The 21,398-nt window shown below is 43.1% G+C and overlaps 1 protein-coding gene across 2 annotated transcripts in view; it reads right to left on the bottom strand.

Moving 5' to 3' along the window:
* LOC139385169 (zinc finger protein 609-like) overlaps window positions 1-21,398 on the bottom strand; it is a 91,461-nt gene that overhangs the window by 60,505 nt on the left and 9,558 nt on the right. For both annotated transcript variants that reach the window (XM_071130257.1, XM_071130255.1), the window contains exon 2: window positions 7,121-7,989. In XM_071130257.1, coding sequence (XP_070986358.1) covers window positions 7,121-7,867 — 747 coding nt within the window. In that variant the 5' untranslated portion in view covers window positions 7,868-7,989. The remainder of the gene's footprint in view (window positions 1-7,120; window positions 7,990-21,398) is intronic.

Consider the following 21,398-nt stretch of genomic DNA (forward strand, 5'->3'; position numbering starts at 1 on the left):
CAGTGTTGGAGAAGAAAGTAAAAGTGCAATATGTGCCATGTAAGAAAGCTAACGTTTATGTTCATTGCTCAGAACATGAGAACATATGAAAGCTGGTGGTTCCTTTTAACATGAGTCAGACTGCTGTATCAAATCATAGACTTAATAAGAATATAATAAACAAACAGAAATACGAGCCTTAGGTCATTAATATGGTCAAATCCGGAAACTATCATTTCGAAAACAAAACGTTTAATTCTTTCAGTGAAATACGGAACGGTTCCATATATTACCGAACGGGCGGCAACCCTAAGTCTAAATATTGCTGTTACATTGCACAACCTTCAATGTTATGTCATAATAATGTACACTTCTGGCAAATTTGTTAGGAAGAAATGGTCTTCACACAGTTCGCAATGAGCCAGGCGGCCCAAACTGCTGCATATACCCTGACTGTCACTTCTCTTGCGTTCTGTGCAAGCACTATATATATATCCCTAGTTAAAATACATTCATGTTAGCAGGCAATATTAACTAAATACACAGGTTCAAAAAAAAATGTGCTTGTGTAGTGATTTTAAGGCATTGATGTTTATGGTTTTTTTCACAAATGCTTGTTAAATCATCACCCGTTTGGCTAAGTAGGCTGGGATTCAATGAAAAATTAACAGGCACCGCATTGATTATATGCACAGGACAAGCTAGATAAACTAGTAATATCATCAACCATGTGTAGTTAACTAGTGATTGTTAAGATTTATCTTAAAAAAAACAATCAGTTTAATGCTAGCTAGCAATTTACCTTGGCTCCTTGCTGCACTGGTGTAACCGATTGTTATGAAAACTTGAAAATCGGCCCAAATTAAAATCAGCCATTCCGATTAATCGGTCGACCTCTAGTTTTAACACAAATAGCCTATGGTACCTGAGGAAAACATGAGGGCATTCAAAGACTTCCTCAGCAACTCAAACCATATGAACACAGATCAATTCACAGGCTCATTCACGATTATTATAAGCCTACTTGTCCATTTCCTTTGCTATACATTAATCTAATCTACAATCTAGCCTCTGAGGTGGTACCCAGTTTATCGCTCATTAGGAAAGAAAATAACTGTATGCTTCTGTTAGATATCAGAACATCATGATGAAAAAATCTAATAAAATGTGAAATGATCACAATGGACATTGATAGTGACATTATTTCAGCATGAAGGCTCAGGCTACAGTGCTGCCATTCCCAGAAAAGTATCCTTGTTATCCCAATAGAGGAGGAACAAAATAGCATGTGGCCTCCCAGCACGGTGCAGCGAGGTTTATAGGCTCCTCCACAAGCTTTGTCAAAGTCAACATTTTATTGCGACACCTTCAGGAGCAAATTAAAAACAGGCACATCCCCCTATTGACAAAGACCCCATATGTTACAAAAACAATTTAAAAAGTAGGTTACAGAACAGGCACAGGCCGACAGTTATCCATTTTCAAAAGATCCATGATTAAAATGGTTACGATGATTAGGCCAACAATGGTTAACTTAAATAGACTGCTCCAAACCGTTCTTGGTTATGAGCAACAGCAAATAGAAGGCAGAACGTACGGAAGGCCTAACACATTTCAACTCTTCTTTAAGACAATGGTGTTGTCTTTCAGAAATACATCGTAGTCCTTGTGATGACGGTGAGAGTTTGTTTTATTCCATGTAAACCTAGCTGGAAGTAAACGTCTTCTCTTGTGTACAAAAGCAGATCTTTCAGTGCTCTCAGGAGCCTTCAGAACAGAACAAGAGGGCACAAATCAAGCCCGCGCTTCTCCAGGTCAAGGAGCCTGCTAAATGTCTACAGAGACAGTTTATGACCAGCGAGGACTGGGTTCCAATATTAAATATTTCCACACAAGGGTCTCTCAAGGCTCTTGACAAGGATTTCCTGGAACACTGTCCGACAGCACTATAAACTCAGTGGGCCGCAGCTTTCCCATTCCCTGACGAGGCCTCTGGTCTGACCGTGGGGGCTGGGGAGGAACCTTGTTCCTGAGGCAAAACCAGCTCTGGGAATGGCTCTGCTACAACTAGAGTCACTGTTCTGGCGTGGCTTTAATCCCAGCCACAGTAAAGTGACATTGGACACCAGGAATACGACAACCAGACAAAAAATAGCCCTGAGCTAAAAGCTCCTTTTGTAATGGTACATTGAGGCCACCGCACAAACATTTGGTGAGACGTTCTTGGCAGTAATGTAAATTCCCACACCTGTACCCTTTTGGAAAAGGACTAGAGAGAACTGTGCTAGCTGACAGCAAACTGAACCATTTTTGCAAATTGCTGGTTAAATATAGACATCTTGAGGGTAGACATTTGTGACCGACTGTTAATGAATCATTCACGCCATCTAGTCTGCAGAACAAAGAAACGCATTTGTATAGGAGGGACTTTCTAAGCGGGTGACTGTAAAGAGAGAGCCAAAGGCTAAGTGGTGGCTATACAGCAGAATATGCCTTGACAGGATTTCACCCGCTTGCTTGCGGAGTAGGAATCAGTATTTCCCACTTCATCGTGTTGCCTCATCCCCCTACGACAATAGCAACCCCAGATAACAAGGCTTTCTTAAGTGGGGAAAGTTGGAAAGGAAACAAGACCCACTTACCGAAGCAAACTCCTTAGTTATACTGCAGAGGAGCCAAAAGCAACACTAACACACATTCCAGGTTCATGACTGCTTTTTGCTGGCATGCCAAAAATGAATCTAGCTTAATATTGATGTGAATAGATTATGGCAATATCTGCAGCAACTGACAGCCTAAAGATTGTGACAAATGTTTGGGTCTTTTCCTCAGTATTATGAATGCTTGTCTGATCTCAATTTATATAAAACACTGAAAGGAAACATGTTTATGCTTCCCAACAGTTTGAGAAATTCATAAGAGCCTAGACAAAAGGCCTTTAACAGCTTGCCTGCACATGCTTTGAGGAAACAAAGAGGATAATGAATGTGTTCTTTTCATAAAGAGACAAAAGGGAAACATTAAACACTGAATTCAACCGTAAACTCAGGCAAACTCTAGCCTAAATGTTTCTGGATCTGAGAGAAACAGGCTAGCTCAACCAAAAAGTTCTCCTTTAACACCATTAAGGGGTCAAAAGTTAACTGACCTAGCCTCAATAATCCAAGGCTATAGCTTTTTCTAAATAGGTGGGCAAAGTAGATTTGCCGTCACTAACCCTCCCTTGTATTGTGTTTAGCCTCACAGCCTTTTACGTTGTTGTGGAGACAGAGGCTAATGACAGATGTGGGAAACAATTAGTGTGGAGTGTTTTTACTGGAGTAGAGAGGGGGGGCTCCCTGTGGGAGAGTTTCTAACAGGAAGAGGCAGCACTACAGGAATCACAGCAGCACTGACTGACTGAGTCCGCTGCTTCAAAATGCCTCCCTTCATCTGTTTCTCACACACGTATCTAAACACACATGCAGGTTCTCTCAACAGTAGGTTGTCAAATCAACTGAAAATAGGCATGTAGGGCCAACAAGCTTTGTTTTCAATGAAATTGAAGCCGGGCAACGTTGGAGGCCAACCGCAGGCAAAGAGCTAAGGAGAGCCAGGGGATGGAGTGTCTTTTTTCACTTTCCACATTGGATTTTTTATTATGCTAATGAATTATACCACAGACAGATGGCTTTCAGGATCCTAGTGAACAGAATAACACCTTGAGGAATGACAAATCAAGGTTGCTAATACCAGGAAAAGCAATTCAAGCATGGATAGTTACCACTAAGGCAAAGGAAATACCACTGATTCAACATAGTAAAACTATGATACACATTTCCAAGCATTAGGATATTCAATCATTCTTGCCTTCAAAGCATTTAACAAGATAACAATTTAATCGTGCGATTCCCATTACCTACAGAGGCCTCTCACGAACGACAGCCTGAATGGGGGCTCTTCATTTGCTGCAATCACATGGAACATACAAGTCTGCTGATCAAGAGGAATCACTTCTCCGCACTCGCTTGAGGCGACAACAAAGCACTGCGCTGCACGCCTCTTTATCGGTTGGTTTCTCTGCTCTGAAATTAGGGCAAAAAAAAATATCAGCCTCTGTGCGCTCCACAGGGCGAAGTATAGTCATTTAACATTTGACTCATGAGTAGACTTAGGCTGCATTTCATAATGCTCAGTTTGAACCCAGACTGATATTGGTGAGGAAGCAGCTGAAAAGGAACACGTCGAGGCTAGACGCTGAAAAGAATGCTTCGTCATAGTGCTAGGGCCAAAACATGATTGAGGCCCTCCCGAATGGCGCAGCGGTCTAAGGGACTGGATCGCAGTGCTGAGGCGCCACTACAGCATCGGGTTCGATCCTAGGCTGTGTCACAGCCGGCCATGGCCAGAAGCCCCATAGGGCCGCTCATAATTGGGTTTGGCCGGGGGGGGAGAGTTGCAGCGGCGATGAGACAAGATCGTCACTACCAATTGGATATCCCAAAATTGGGAAGAAAAAGGTGGTACAATATCTATAAAAAGCATAACTGATTGAAATGAACAGGTCGACATGGAGTAGATTTCAGCTACATTTCATAATGCTTTGTTCAACAGTTCAAAAGGAACACGTCTAGGCTAGACGACTAACAGCTGAAAAGAAAGCACCGTCATGGTACTTGGGCTGAAACAATGTGTCTTCATGGCAAGGTGCCTCAGCAGGACCAAGCAAGTTAACATTCCTGGTAGGATTTGGCTGAACAGATTGGGGAAATACAGTTTTTCCCCAATCCCTGCTTGCTGTGTCGCCTTGTTTATCCACGCAAAAATGTCAAATGGGAGAATAGCAAGTTCTGTGTTTAGGACTACACATCAAGTCCCTTGGGGCTAACCAGCATATATGAACAGGTATGGCCTACCCTCGTCTATGCAACTACACATCAAGTCCCTTGGGGCTAACCAGCATATATGAACAGGTATGGCCTACCCTCGTCTATGCAATTAACACTCCCCTCAAAACCAGTCATCCCTCCCTACTCATTCAGAGTCCTCAAAGCCTTGGTGTTATTTAAAAGGAATGAGCTGTAACACAATAGCACCAGTAAGTCAGAGGCAAGAAAGGGAAATAAAGCTAGTTCTCATGAGACCCCTTTCTCCCCTAACTGCACATCAGCGACTACACAGTGGTGGCCAGGCTCATTCACTCTCAAGCACAGACCCTTTTTTCCTCCTTCCTCTTTTGAACTGACATTGCTAATGTAATTTTCCATAAGAGCTGCTCCATTCGTCAAGGCCAGCATCACGTCGAGGCAGCTGACGAACGCCTGGCTCCTCCAGGCTTGTATAATGAGTGAGCGAGAGAGAGCGCAAGAGGGGGGGGCAGTGCTGTAGTTGAGGGAGCAGAGATGATTTATTCCAGAAACAAGAGCCAATGCTTTAGGAGCTCTGTCCTAAGATGGAGACAGTGCGGCCAAAGTCACACACTCAGAGGATAAGAGCATGAGTTAGTAAGTCATCATTAAGTTACTGTCAAATGTCTAGAAGGAAGAAAACTTGCCATCACGTACAACCCCTTTATTAAGCTACAGCTCAGAACCGCTAACAAGATACTAACTGGGAAACATCTGGATGACTTAACACGCTAAATATCTTATTGACTTGTATTATACATACTGTTCACAGTTTGGCCAAATGTGACTTGAACTCTGGAACACCCATGGCATGGAGATGAGACATGTTGGACAATATTGATAAAGATTAGGTTAATTTTAGCATCATAGAAAATGCCATATTTTTGGGGCGGCAGGTAGCTTAGTGGTTAGAGCGTTGGGCCAGTAACCGAAAGGTTTCTGGATTGAATCCCCGAGCTGACAAGGTAAAAATCTGTCGTTCTGCCCCTGAACAAGGCAGTTAACCCACTGTTCCCAGGTAGGCCGTCATTGTAAATAAGAATTTGTTCTTAACTGACCTAGTTAAATAAAAAGGTAAAAAAATATTTAAAAAATGTCATAAAAGGGCAGTATACATTGTATTCATCATTAACGTGGTCTAGACGTCCATTGTATTGAGGCCTCAGTTTAAACGTAGGCCTTTAGCTTACGAATCTAGAACGTGGCATGGGACAACTTCCATCGGGTCTCAAGGAATCCGATATGAATTCAGTGAAACACTATCGGCAACCGTTTTCTGGAGACCCTGATGAGTCTAAGAACCCAGTCAGTGCTGAGTCTGACCCTTTGTTCAAGGTCCATGCCGAGCTCATTGGGTTGCCCGAGTACTTTCTGATTGCTAAGCCTTTTGTCCTTAGATTTCCTTCCCTGTTTGAGTTATCTGAGGAGACTTCACAGCTTTGCATTCCTGACAGAGGGAAACGTGCTTCTTCGAAGGCCCTTCCCCCCACTTCACTTTCAGAGCAGCAGCGAAAGTGAGGGCGTGCTCTGCCACCCCCTCCCCCACCCACCAGGCATTGCCGGGGCTTGTGGGATTAAGAATGGAACACGACGACAGACAAAACAATCCCCAGCACCTCCCTCTACTGCTGGTACTAACAGAGCATGAAAAGGCTGTTTCTGAGCACACAATAGACACACTGATAGACCAGCTCAATGAGGAGACAGGATAAGTGCTGGTAAATAGTTAAGCAACTGTTCATGAGTTTCTTGCATGACAATGTCTATATTTGAAAAGAGGAAAACTAGCGTTCCCATCAGCAATCAACTAGCTAATTGATTCATTTTGAAAAACAAACATCCTGTGTAGAACATGTTATAATATGTATGTAGTTTAATAACCAGACAATTGTAATAATAATGAACTGTAGCCAAGCACTTTAAAGTTCTTCCAGGCTTTAAAGGCAGAGGAACAAGATATTTCAGAAAAGCCATCATGACCAGATTGTCCTGACTGATACTCACAACTGATGTGAAATGTGGGCCACGTCTTCAATTAGACAAAACTAAAGTCGTGAGAAAGAGCAGGCACATCTCCAAACCCCCGACAAGGCTACATCATGTTCCAATAAAGATTACAAAGTAAAACATTTGTTCAACCAAAAACCACAAATCTGAACCTACAGCTTGGCAAAGGTTTGGAAATTGGTCTTGCATAGTGATACACATTCAGCTGAAACATTCCAAGCAATAATTTTATTTAATAGCACTCTTACCTTTTCATTTTTCACTTTCTTCAATGTTCTGCATTCTATATTGTCCAGCTCCTGTGGTTCAGTTTTAATTGTCAATGCTGGAACAATCCCAACAGACTCGAGTGCAATATTCCCCAACTGATCGTCCCCTACCAAGTCTGTAGATTGTGTGTTCTCAAAGGGGGCACTACGGTTAACCCCCAAAGCTACTTGAGAAACCACCTCCTTTTCAGTGGCAGCTATTACCACCACTGGCACTCCCTCGCTTTTCTCCTTCTTACTTTTCCCACTTGCCCCTTCCTTGTCTTTTTTACCACTGTTCCGAGAGACTTTGCCACCCTTCTCCATTCCTTTGCCAGTAGTGGAATTGTTGCTAGTGGCTCCTGCAGTAGCACCAGTGTTGGTTGGTTCCCCTTGGGTTCGTGTCTGCCCTTCTTTCTTGGTCCCATCTCCAGCTGAGACCTTGCTACTATTGTCTTTAGAGTTTTTGCTGCGTTTGGATTTAGATTTACTCTCCTTGCCTTGAGGGCCAGGTACAGGACTAACAAATCGGATGTTGTCAGGCAAAGCTGCAACAGCAGTGGGCGGAGCCGTCATACCCCCTCCGTCCTTGGTTCCAGACATCTCAAGTTTGTCCTTTTCTAAGTCAGCGTCAAGGTCGATAATCAGATTTCCTACACCGATGTCCCACTCATCACCGCTGTCGTAAGTGTCCACCGCATTCGAATCCACACCTTTCCCGCCTGCAGTGCCACTACTTAAGGACATTTTAGTGCCAACGGCCCAGGTTTGCCTCAATGAGGTCCGCCACCTTCTCTGACTGCTGGGGGACTGGGTTGAGAGAATCCTTAGGGTCTAGGTATCCCCTTCCTATTTACCCACATTTTGCCCTGAGGGGGGGAAAAAGAGAAAAATAGTTACATCTATCCAATACAGTAGGTATCAGCCAACCAATGACATGAAACAAAAAGGGCTGAGCAGCACCACAGAAGAAGACAAAAATTCACAGAAAGTTAAACCTTTGAACTTCTCACAGCGATGAAGAATAAAGGTTCAAGAGTTGTTTTAATTGCCAATGAAAACAACCTAAAGGCTCAAACTCATTGCACTAATGTGGATGTAGCATTGGTCTGCCAATCGTTCAGCTCGTTGTGTTTAAGGGACCACCTGCCGCAGATGTCTGACTGCTGACATTTTCATGCAATTCTACAGGTATAATTGGTGTGCAGTCGATTCGCAAATTACAGCCGGCTCTCTGTTCAGAGGTGCTAAGTTCTCTCGGTCAGCGAAAGCTATTGGTGTGTCTGAGCCCTAAATCTACATTGAAATGACTGAAACCAAACCTGTGTAGAAATGATAACAGCCCTACAATTTGTAACTTGACTCTGTTCAGCTTGCAAACAACGACTGAAACAAAAGCTACAGAGGGAACATTGGATAAAACATTTTTTTTTAATGGACAGGACTATTGCAAATTCTAATGACGAGAAAATATAACAACATTTCAGTGTAGCCCTCCAGACCTCTATGGAAACTGAGTGCGGACCACAAGGCAAAACATTTAAGCACATGTCCTCCATTCATGCAACTGACATAGTCCTACAGCTTGTTATTATTTCCCCTTTATTTAACCAGGTAGGCCAGATCACCTTTATTTAACCAGGTAGGCCAGATCAACATTATTTAACCAGGTGGCCAGTTGAGAACAAGTTCTCATTTACAACTGCGACCTGAGCAAGAAAAAGCAAAGCAGTGCGAAAAAAACAACAGAATTACACATGAACAAACATACAGTCAATAACACAATAGAAAAATATACGTACAGTGTGTACAAATGTAGAAGAGCAGGGAGGAAAGGCAATAAATAGGCCATATAGGCGAAATAATTACAATGTAACATTAACACTGGAGTGATAGATGATGTGCAAGTAGAGATACTAGGGTACAAAAGAACAAGAGGATAAATAACAATATGGGGATGAGGTAGTTGGGTGTGCTATTTACAGATCGGCTGTATACAGGTACAGTGATCGGTAAGCTGCTCTGACAGCTGATGCTTAAAATTTGAGTTCTGATCTAACACTATTCACAACTGACACAGGCCAACAGCTTGATCTAACACTACTAGAGGTCGACCGATTAATAGGGCCGATTTCAAGATTTCATAACAACAATTTTTGGACACCGATTTGGCCCAAAAATTTTTTTACACCTTTATTTAACCGCTTGGATCTCTAGGGGCGCTATTTCATTTTTGGATAAAAAACGTTCCCGTTTTAAGCGCAATATTTTGTCACGAAAAGATGCTCGACTATGCATATTATTGACCGTTTTGGAAAGAAAACACTCTGAAGTTTCAGAATCTGCAAAGATATTGTCTGTAAGTGCCCCAGAACTCATTCTACAGGCAAAACCAAGATGATACATCAACCAGGAAATGAGCAGAATCTCTGAAGCTCTGTTTTCCATTGTCTCCTTATATGGCTGTGATTGCGCAAGGAATGAGCCTACACTTTCTGTCGTTTCCCCAAGGTGTTTGCAGCATTGTGACGTATTTGTAGGCATATCATTGGAAGATTGACCATAAGAGACTACATTTTCCAAGTGTCCGCCTGGTGTCCCTGCGTCGAAATTGGAGCGCAAAGCCAGGTGCAATTATTTTTCCATTTGAGAGCAAGGAGAAACCAGGCTTCCACGAAGGATATATCATCGAAGAGATATGTGGAAAAACACCTTGAGGATTGATTCTAAACCACGTTTGCCATGTTTCAGTCGATATTATGGAGTTAATTTGGAAAAAAGTTCGCGTTTTGAGGGCTGAATTTTCGTTTTTTTTTTTTTTTGGTAGCCAAATGTGTTGTACAAAACGGAGCTATTTCTAATACACAAAGAATCTTTTTGGAAAAACTGAGCATCTGCGATCTAACTGAGAGTCTCCTCATTGAAAACATCAGAAGTTCTTCAAAGGTAAGTTATTTTATTTGAAGGCTTTACTTGTTTTTGTGATAGTTGCCTGCTAAATGCTAACGCTAATGCTAACGCTAAATGCTACGCTAGCTAGCTACTGTTACACAAATGATTGTTTTCCTATGGTTGAAAAGCATATTTTGAAAATCTGAGATGACAGTGTTGTTAACAAAAGGCTAAGCTTGAGCGATAGCATATTTATTTCATTTCATTTGCGATTTTCATGAATAGTTAAAGTTGCGTTATGGTAATGAGCTTAGGTCTATAAATAGAATCCCGGATCCGGGTTTGGTCGTCGCAACAGGTTAATCTTTATTTACCTAGTCAAGTCAGTTAAGAACACATTCTTATTTTCAATGATGGCCTAGGAACGGTGGGTTAACTGCCTTGTTCAGGGTCAGAACGACAGATTTTCACCTTGTCATCTCGGGGGATCCAATCTTGCAACCTTACAGTTAACTAGTCCAACGCTATAACCACCTGCCTCTCGTTGCACTCCACAAGGAGACTGCCTGTTACGCGAATGCAGTAAGTCAAGGTAAGTTGCTAGCTAGCATTAAACTTATCTTACAAAAAACAATCAATCATAATCACTAGTTAAACTAGTAATATCATCAACCATCTAGCGTGTCCTGCGTTGCATATAATCTGACTGAGCATACAAGCATCTGACTGAGCGGTGGTAGGCAGCAGCAGGCTCGTAAGCATTCATTCAAACAGCACTTTCCTGCGTTTTGCCAGCAGCTCTTCGTTGTGCGTCAAGCATTGCGCTGTTTATGACTTCAAGCCTATCAACTCCCGAGATGAGCGTAACCAATGTGAAATGGCTAGCTAGTTAGCACGCTAATAGCGTTTCAAACGTCACTCGCTCTGAGACTTGGAGTGGTTGTTCCCCTTGCTCTACATGGGTAAAGCTGCTTCGAGCCCAGGTAGGAGCGAGGAGAGGGACGGAAGCTATACTGTTACACTGGCAATACTAAAGTACCTATAAGAACATCCAACAGTCAAAGGTTAATGAAATACAAATGGTATAGAGGGAAATAGTCCTATAATTCCTATAATAACTACAACCTGTTAGAAGGAACCACCAGCTTTCATATCTTCTCATGTTCTGAGCAAGGAACTTAAATGTTAGCTTTCTTACATGGCACATATTGCACTTTTACTTTCTTCTCCAACACTTTGTTTTTGCATTATTTAAACCAAATTGAACATGTTTCATTATTTATTTGAGGCTAAATTGATTTTGATGCATTATATTAAGTTAAAATAAGTGTTCATTCAGTATTGTTGTAATTGTCATTATTACAAATACATTTTAAAAATCGTCCGATTAATTGGTATCGGCTTTTTTGTTCCTCCAATAAATCGGTATCGGCGTTGAAAAATCATAATCGGTCGACCTCTAAACACAACTGACACAGGCCTACAGGTTGATCTAACACTGTTCAACTGACATAAGCCTACAGCTTGATCTAACATTATTCGGATCAGGAAGGCTTGTGATGTCTTTACTAGCAAGAAAAAAAACAACGACATGCCATTACATTGGGACCTATTCAATCAAGCTGCTAATCAAGAAGGGCGGGGGTAAGGTAAAGAAAGATTCAACTAGTCCTGCAAGTCAGTAAATGTGTCAAATAGGCGTATTTATCCTAGAGCCACAGTTCTCTTTACCCAGTAGAAGAGACATTGTTTTCTTGATTAAATACAACCAAATGCTTGTAGCAAAAGATGCATTTTGTTAACCAAATGTGACAAAACAGGGACAATGATCCATCCTTTAACACTACATTATCTAAAAGCTGCCCAAACTCCACCATAATCCCAAAGGTGCTACAGCGTTGCACAGAAATCCTGATCTCCATAACCATTTCCCACGGTCACCATGGCAACCATGTGAAACGTAAATCCTGATTGACGGCCAACCGTGGCCTCACTGTTCTGAGTGACTGGCTCATTCCACAAGGACTGCTGATAGTGTCACTGGTGACGGATGAAGACCAACTGGCCTCACTACTCACCCTCACAGGGTTAACATAGCCATACTCTGTCAAGTGGACACTGACAACCCCTGCATCAACAGGGCAGCTTAAGAAAACATGAATGATGCCAGAGGAAAGGCACAGCCCAACACCATAATGTAGGCTAAATAAAGTGCTGTTAAAAAGGCATGCCTTACACAAACACATTGTGATCATGTTAGCTTCATATAGCCTAGGTCTAGGCCTACCATTTCTTCAAATACAGTCGACTGCACCAGATGTGATAGCTTTCTCCAACAGGGCCTCTGTATCTGTAATTCACTTCTAAATGGATGGATAAGTAAATAAATATATATATACAGTGGGGAGAACAAGTTTTTGATAACCTGCAAAATCGGCAGTGTTTCCTACTTACAAAGCATGTAGAGGTCTGTAATTTTTATTATAGGTACACTTCAACTGTGAGAGACGGAATCTAAAAAAAATACAGAAAAGGTGTGTGTGTGTGTGTGTGTGTGTGTGTGTGTGTGTGTGTGTATAGTTGACGTCACTCTTAATTATCCATAATGTCCATCTTATCCAAGAGACATTACGCTCTTAAAACACATGCCTGCTCAGCTCTAACATGCCGACCACACCGCTTGCGTCACAAAATATATTTACACATACATGTTTTTCAATCATAGCTTGCGCGATTCAACGAACAACTTCATTGCCAGACGCTAAAATAGAATTTGGTTCTATTTATGATGCTCGACGAGCTGCAAGTCCCACCTCTCCCATCTCCTCATTGGTTTTTAGGAGCATATACCCACGTGGGTGATTGAAAGACGAACTGAGGTCCACACTCCAGTCCAGTTGGTTGTGGTAATGCACCTTAAAGTTGGTTGCCAATCGCCATATAAAGTCCAAAGAAGAATCAGCCTGAAGTAGGAGGGTTTACTAGAAACACACTCGGTTTACTGTTTTATCTGTGGATTAATTGTCGGAGTAGAGGATCTTACGCATTTCAGGTAAAATAACAACCCAATGTTAATATCCCAGGACAAATTAGCTAGCAACAGCAAGCTAAGCTAGCTAAATTACCATAAATGTTGAATGCTTTCGACGTGTCCCCAAATTAATATAATTGGTTCAGAGTTTGTTTTTGATATTTCAACCTGCGTGTCCTGATCGCGTCTGGTGTGGGGGGGACAAAATCAAATGTGCGCGATGGCCAGCGGACACGGTCTGGTCAGCATGTAACAGACAATAACTCCCTCTAGCCCAAACACGTGGTCCTTTCCACGGACTCCTATAAAAGCTCCACCAGCAGCGGGTTTTAGCATGTCTGTGCTACTGCTGCCCTTCCAGGGGCTGTAAACAACTTCCAGAAACTCATTTATCATTCTCCTCCATGTTGCTGAGCATCGGGCTGGCTGGGTTGAATGGGAGCAGAGTGGAAGACACTGCCTCCTGTCTGAGCATCGTGACCCCTCTGCCCCTGCAGCACCCCTCCCTCCAACACAAACCAGTAAATAATTAACACTCACATCTGCACTGCTCGTCTCCCCCTGTGATAAGGAACGTGCAGGGGAAAATAAACCCAGCACAAAAGACTCTTCAGAGGGGGTCTGTGGAGGTGAGATCAATAACGCCTCAGAGGCCTGAATTCTGATGATTCTCTTTGTGCTGCACACTGCCACTGACAAAAACACCGGGCCAAACAGTGTACACAACAGGACTTCAGCCAACCTGTTTGTGGAGAGAAAAGGCTCCTGCCTCTAATAGCTGGCCAAAACCTTTCATTTTCTAATTGCTCTGTCGCGGAGATGTAATTTAGGATCTGAAATTAAATGAAAAGAATCTGCACCATTTGGAAGGTCATTGCTGTGAAACGTTTGAATTGCTGCTCTCAGAAAGCGTGCTCAGCAGGCTCCTGCTTGTGTGAGGGGAGAGGAAAGCTTCAGCCTTGATACAATCTATTGCATCTTTTCCCCTACTTGAACAGACAAAGCCTTGTGGATCTTCTGATTGGAAACACCTTTTTTTTTTATTCAGTTGGCCACTTTCTCCAATGACTTCCGACCAGTGGAGGCTGTTGAGGGGAGGACGGCTCATTATAATGGCTGGAACAGAATGAATGGAATGGCATCAAACACATGGAAACCATTCCACATATTTTGCCCCAGCCATTACCATGAGTCCATCCTCCCCAATTAAGGTGCCACTAACCTCCTGTGCTCCAGACGCACTCTCAGCGTCTGCTTTAGCTGCTCTGACATCAGCTGTTCTGATTTTGACACAATTGCCCTCACAGGCTTGTCCCTGCTGACCTAAAGGAGATGGAGGAAAGGGAGCAGGAGGCATCCACATTATTCAGCTCTCAGGCTTGTCCCTGCTGACCTAATGGAGATGGAGGAAAGGAAGCAGGAGGAGTCCAGATTATTCAGCTCTCAGGCTTGTCCCTGCTGACCTAATGGAGATGGAGGAAAGGAAGCAGGAGGCGTCCACATTATTCAGCTCTCAGGCTTGTCCCTGCTGACCTAATGGAGATGGGAGGAAAGGAAGCAGGAGGAGTCCAGATTATTCAGCTCTCAGGCTTGTCCCTGCTGACCTAATGGAGATGGAGGAAAGGAAGCAGGAGGCGTCCACATTATTCAGCTCTCAGGCTTGTCCCTGCTGACCTAATGGAGATGGGAGGAAAGGAAGCAGGAGGAGTCCAGATTATTCAGCTCTCCTTAACGGTAGACTCCCAAACGGGTGCTTTCATGGTAGCCTAACAATTCAACAGGTTTCAGTAAGGGCCGATTCACAGCAACCGCAACCTGGAAGGGTGGTAAAACTGGTAAACTGCCATATGATGAGCCTACATGGAAGTGTAGTAAGACTGGTAAACTGCCATATGATAAGCCTACATGGAAGTGTGGTAAGACTGGTAAACTGCCATATGATGAGCCTACATGGAAGTGTAGTAAGACTGGTAAACTGCCATATGATGAGCCTACATGGAAGTGTAGTAAGACTGGTAAACTGCCATATGATGAGCCTACATGGAAGTGTAGTAAGACTGGTACACTGCCATATGATGAGCCTACATGGAAGTGTAGTAAGACTGGTAAACTGCCATATGATGAGCCTACATGGAAGTGTAGTAAGACTGGCACACTGCCATATGATGAGCCTACATGGAAGTGTAGTAAGACTGGTAAACTGCCATATGATGAGCCTACATGGAAGTGTAGTAAGACTGGTACACTGCCATATGATGAGCCTACATGAAAGTGTAGTAAGACTGGTAAACTGCCATATGATGAGCCTACATGGAAGTGTAGTAAGACTGGTAAACTGCCATATGATGAGCCTACATGGTAGTGTGGTAAAACTGGTGGGGTGGGGGGGTTGCAGCTGTGGCGTTTGGCTGGCTAAACAGTGGTGGGTTCTAAATCATCCGACACCTTCATAATAGAGGGGTTGTAGCTCTATTTGCGGTTGACCTACTGTACTGCCCTTCGCCAGAACTGCAGAGCAAGCCTTTTGAAAAGACCCACAGAGGAAACGTCCCAGTGAGCAGTCTGTTGACCGAAGGCATGAGGCTATGTACCACCCTCGGTGCTTGTCTTTTTCTCAGAGATCCAATTTCCCCCAGCAATCCATCAGACACCCATGTCAGGGTGGGGATGATATCTGGCCTGCACAAAGAGACACCTCTTTACAGAAAGGATTTGTCCACATTCTATTATTTGCACACAGAATGTACCAACTCTACAAGAGTTACCTTTAAAATGAAGTTGTTGTTCTACTTAGCCAGAGGAACTTGTGGATATCATTTGATGTCTAGGCATGCAGTATGAAGGAAGTTGGAGGTAGTTTCACAAGCCAGTGCTAACTAGCGTTAAAACAATGACTGGAAGTCTATAAGTATGCTAGTGTACGCTACTTTACCTGTTGACTTCCAGTTATTGCGCTAATGCTAGTTAATTGGCGAAACATCCTCTTAACTTCCTTCATAGTGCACACATAGACATAAATAGTATCCACAAGTTCCTCGACTCTGGGTAAGTAGAAAATTGAAGTATCCCTTTAATTAAAATGAGCTGATATAGGCTAGTCTCTACATCCTAATGTTAGAGGGTACCATCTGTGCAGACACTAGGGACTAGAACATGTAGCCCAGGCTAATCAGTCATGGATAACCAGACACCAACAGAACCTGAATAGAATCAGTGACAGCAACACTGCTAGACTCATTCAGCCCTTCTCTCCTAACCCTGTCTTATTGGAATGGATCGGATGTTAAAAGCTACACACCCGGTTCTTACTTAGCAGAACACCACTCCCAATTTCAGTGAACAGTTCCAGGGTAAGAGTTTCTCAACAACACATTGGCTGTTTGAGTGCCATGAAATAAAGGGAGTTTTTTCTCACCACACAACACCAGTGTGCAAAAAGTCACAGGGTTATGATGCAGAGAAAGCTGACAGTCGTCGGCAGATTAAAAAGATATTCTGTGGCACCTGCCAAGAGCTTCCCAATAATTTACTGCGGCAGAGTAATAACCCAATAAAACCTCAATTGAATAGTGCAGAACCTGGCACAGGAGCAATTTTTCCCTGACTCCTGGTATAAGACAGGTCCCCGTCCAGAGAGCCAAACAGTAACCTCCATGTAATTGGATTGTGTGCCTGGAGCTGGTTACCAAAATAGAACTGCACAGGGAACTCCAGGTGATGGGAATCAGGAGCCTGCGGGTCAGCCAGCTTCCATATCAGCTAATGTCAACCTGGGGAGAACAAGCTCCCATTCACAGTGGGACTTCCATTTCCTGTGGCATGCAACAGAGCTCATTAAAAAGTTGAGTCTGTCCACTACTGGTTTATGTGTCTGCAAGGCAGCAATGGTTACGGCTATATTGACATACAATACTGCCACTATTAACTTGCTACTGCCTTTCTGCCACGTAGCTGGGAAGCCCTACACCAATACGACAAGAGTAATGCTCAGCTGCCACATCACAATCTGACACATTTTTATCTGATTCAACTGTAGCATGTAGACTAACCAGACTCCCATCTTGTGTGTGAAGTGTCTACAGTGCTTTGAAAACATCCCCATTGCTCAGACGGTTGTGAAGTACACAGTCTAAAATCTAAGCGGTGAAAACACTTCAAGTAGGCTATTTCCTGTATATTTTATCTCGTCCCAGAGTACACATAAACAAAGCAATATCATTTTGTGAGCGATGTTATGAAAAGTAATCTTTTCCATTGCCGGTTCTGTGTCTGTGTGGAAAAAGAACTGAAGCCAGACACCGCTGAACATTATCAAGCAATGCAGTGTCTTTTCAGCGGCACATGAGCCAAAAGGGGAGAATCAATATACTGGTTAACAATAGTGTAATGGTCGGTGCCGACCCATGGCCAGCTGCCTCATAATGTAACCCATCACTCACAATCAAATAGCTCCATGATGCTGCATAATAAAGAAGATTCTGTACTTTCATTTTCAATTCTGCCACTATGGCTGGGCTGGGGAGATAATGTACTGCCACAATGGCTGGGCTGGGGAGATAATGTACTGCTACTATGGCTGGGCTGGGGAGATAATGTACTGCTACTATGGCTGGGCTTGGGAGATAATGTACTGCTACTATGGCTGGGCTCGGGAGATAATGTACTGCCACTATGGCTGGGCTGGGGAGATAATGTACTGCTACTATGGCTGGGCTGGGGAGATAATGTACTGCTACTATGGCTGGGCTTGGGAGATAATGTACTGCTACTATGGCTGGGCTCGGGAGATAATGTACTGCCACTATGGCTGGGCTCGGGAGATAATGTACTGCAACTATGGCTGGGCTCGGGAGATAATGTACTGCAACTATGGCTGGGCTCGGGAGATAATGTACTTGAGTCAAATAACGTTTGTCATCACACCTCCAGTCCAAGGGGAAAATGCTTCAGTAAATTGAGCGAAGGCCTTCTGGCTAATGGACCTGAAGAGAAATTGTCTGTGGCCCTCATGTCACTGATCTCTTCCAGTCAGTTGATACAGTAGGGTGTGGGGGTGGGGTGGAAGGACCCTTCTTCAGAGGCTGACAAGTTGGCAGAAACAAGAGCAACTCCATTAATAGGCTCAGCAGCGCCATTCAGACATGGTTCCTCCATAACAGCAGGCAATCTCAGAGAACTCCCCAGACACAGGGAGACATTACTGCACCCCAGCCTTCTGCTTCCCCCCCTCTCTCCCTTCGTATGGTCTCTTTCCTTCCCTCTCTCTCCCTTTGTATGGTCTCTTTCCTTCCCTCTCTCTCCCTTTGTATGGTCTCTTTCCTTCCCTCTCTCTCCCTTTGTATGGTCTCTTTCCTTCCCTCTCTCTCCCTTTGTATGGTCTCTTTCCTTCCCTCTCTCTCCCTTTGTATGGTCTCTTTCCTTCCCTCTCTCTCCCTTCATTCATTCCTTCCCCCTCTCTCCCTTCGTATGGTCCCTTCATTCATTCCTTCCCCCTCTCTCCCTTCGTATGGTCCCTTCATTCATTCCTTCCCCCTCTCTCCCTTCATATGGTCCATTCTTTCCTTCCCCCTCTCTCCCTTCGTATGGTCCCTTCTTTCCTTCCCCCTCTCTCCCTTCGTATGGTCCCTTCTTTCCTTCCCCCTCTCTCCCTTCGTATGGTCCCTTCTTTCCTTCCCCCTCTCTCCCTTCGTATGGTCCCTTCTTTCCTTCCCCCTCTCTCCCTTCGTATGGTCCCTTCTTTCCTTCCCCCTCTCTCCCTTCGTATGGTCCCTTCTTTCCTTCCCCCTCTCTCCCTTCTTTCCTTACCTCTGCCTTTCTCAATCTTTCCTTCTGGTCTACATTAAGACAAAATTACATTCAAGGAAAACTCCCAGTTGATCTTTGCAGATGGTGTAAGGAATGTAAAGACATACAAGCACGCTGTTGCAGCAGTTAAACGATGTAGGTCAAATGCATCAGCACTAAACCTGCACTGAATCAAACCTAATCAACTGACTTCAGATCCCCAAGTCAGACTGAAATGTGAGCAGCATGATCAGTGTTTCTCCTATATTTCATTTAGTAAAAGGGCGCACGGCTAAATAATTGTTGGCTAAAATCTTGTAAGCTAGGACATTTTTAATTGAATGTACTATTGTTTAAATGTAATTGTGATTTCTGCATAATTCAGTGTTGTCGACAGCGAGCATGAACAAAATCAATCAAATCCAGTAACGCCGGGCTGGTGATGTCATTAAGATCGAGAGATTAAATTCAACTGAGTTTCAAAGGATTTTTGGAGTAGAATGTCCTTTAAAACAGTAACCAGAAGTGACCTTTTCACAGTCATGGACTCTCCCGGTAATACCCCACACACCAATTGTGAAAATGAAGCTTGTTCTGAACTTGAACCTTATCCACGTCGATGGACAAGTCGACTCATGCTGCTTTTCAAGACCAATTTCTCGCCGTCCTAAACTTTACTGTGAGTTGAACAAGTTTTCCATCAAAGAGCTATGGAACTTCAGAAACACTACCTAACCTAAAGAAAAAATAATAACTGTGTGTAGCAGAAACTCAGACAACTGAAAAGTTAGCCTATCACCAGAGGTTTTCACTGCCCAAGGCCACTTTCTATGAAGAGATGTTAATACATATTGTATGCAGGACATAGGTTAGGGCCTACATGAGATTATTAGTCTAAGCAAGACTACTTTTCCTAATAAATTGTCATGGCTGAAATAGGCTACACATTGACAAAAATGTAGTGAGGCCATCTGGTCCTGGAGGACAGCATTACCCTAGACCATTTCACATTTCCAAACTATTTCACAACTACTACATCCACCTGGATGATTCTTCCTGGTGCAAAGGTATCTGACCTTCATTTTACACCCAAAGAAACTGCATTACTTGCCAATGCGGAATTAGAGGAATTCAAGCAAAGAGATCCTTCACTTGGTTGACAGGCCTCCTCATGTTCCATGTGTTAGCATACCTTTTTAACAGCTGGCAAAACAGCTTATCGCTAACAGCTCTAATCATGAGAAGACATTTTCATAAAGGGAAACCTCCAATGCAATCTTGGCATGAAAATGAAAAACACATGCCTGCCTGACTACAAGTGCCTGAAAACCAAAAGGCTCTGCGTAATAGGCTACTTGAGGTAGCCAAAGTAAAATATTCCCCAACTCAAATAAAACCCACTTAAACATAATAACAAGAATTGATCTGATTGGGTTTGAACACAACCAAATGATAGCATGTATGGCTAGGAATTGCCAGGGATCTTGTGGTACAATATCACGATACTTAGAATCGCAATACCATATCGGTGCCTAAGTATTGTGATTCAATGTTCCAAACCTAATGCTCTGCTGAAGAGGAACAGGAGAGAGTATGAGAATTATTGTTTGATAAGTCATGGATATAAAAGTGCTGAAAACATGTTGGCTCACTATTTAAAAAGAAGATGGAGAACAAGCTATAATATAAAAAATACCAGAGTTTTGGCGTTGGTACAGCTGTCTGGCGCTAACGCCACCTAGATTTATTTTTGTACAAATCAATATTTGGAGTCAGAATATTGGTGCAATATTGTCCAAAAATAATATTGCGATATGTAGGTACCTGCGCAAAAACTCTTAACTGTATCGATATACACCCCCCCTCCCATTGGGCATCTGTTAATTGTGCTAATTTTATTAGGGCCGCAGGGTAGCCTAGTGGTTAGAGGGTTGGATTAGCAACCCTCTGGTTGCAAATTCAAATCCCTGAGCTGACAAGGTACAAATCTGTCGTTCTGCCCCTGAACAGGCAGTTAACCCACTGTTCCTAGGCCGTCATTGAAAATAAGAATTTGTTCTTAACTGACTTGCCTAGTTAAATAAAGATAAAATAAAATAGCATTCTGGTATTGTTTTGGAATTGTTAGTTAGATTACTTGTTGGTTATTACTGCATTGTCGGAACTAGAAGCACAAGCATTTCGCTACACTCGCATTAACATCTGCTAACCATGTGTATGTGACAAATAAAATTTGATTTGATTTGGTAACAGAATTTCCATGGAGGCCGCTCGCTAAATATGCTAAGGAGTGCAAACGAAAATAAACATTTCAAAGACAGGCAATCCAGCTTATAAAGTTATACATGTATAGGTAGGTGCTACAGAATGTCATTTTTGGTGAGTTTGGACACTTACAAGCGAATGTGAACAAGAGACATTGTCCAAATGAACAAAGTTTTGAAGACTGCTCGTCTGCTCTGAAGCAGCATGCACACACACACACGTGTGTCTGGAGTCACAAGGGAAAGGGAATGCCTGCTCTGCTCAGAGAAGAGGAGGGAGGATCAAACAGGCTGAGAAAGAAGAGGA

This window comes from Oncorhynchus clarkii, chromosome 26, assembly GCF_045791955.1.
Source record: "Oncorhynchus clarkii lewisi isolate Uvic-CL-2024 chromosome 26, UVic_Ocla_1.0, whole genome shotgun sequence".
Taxonomy (NCBI): Eukaryota; Metazoa; Chordata; class Actinopteri; order Salmoniformes; family Salmonidae; genus Oncorhynchus; species Oncorhynchus clarkii.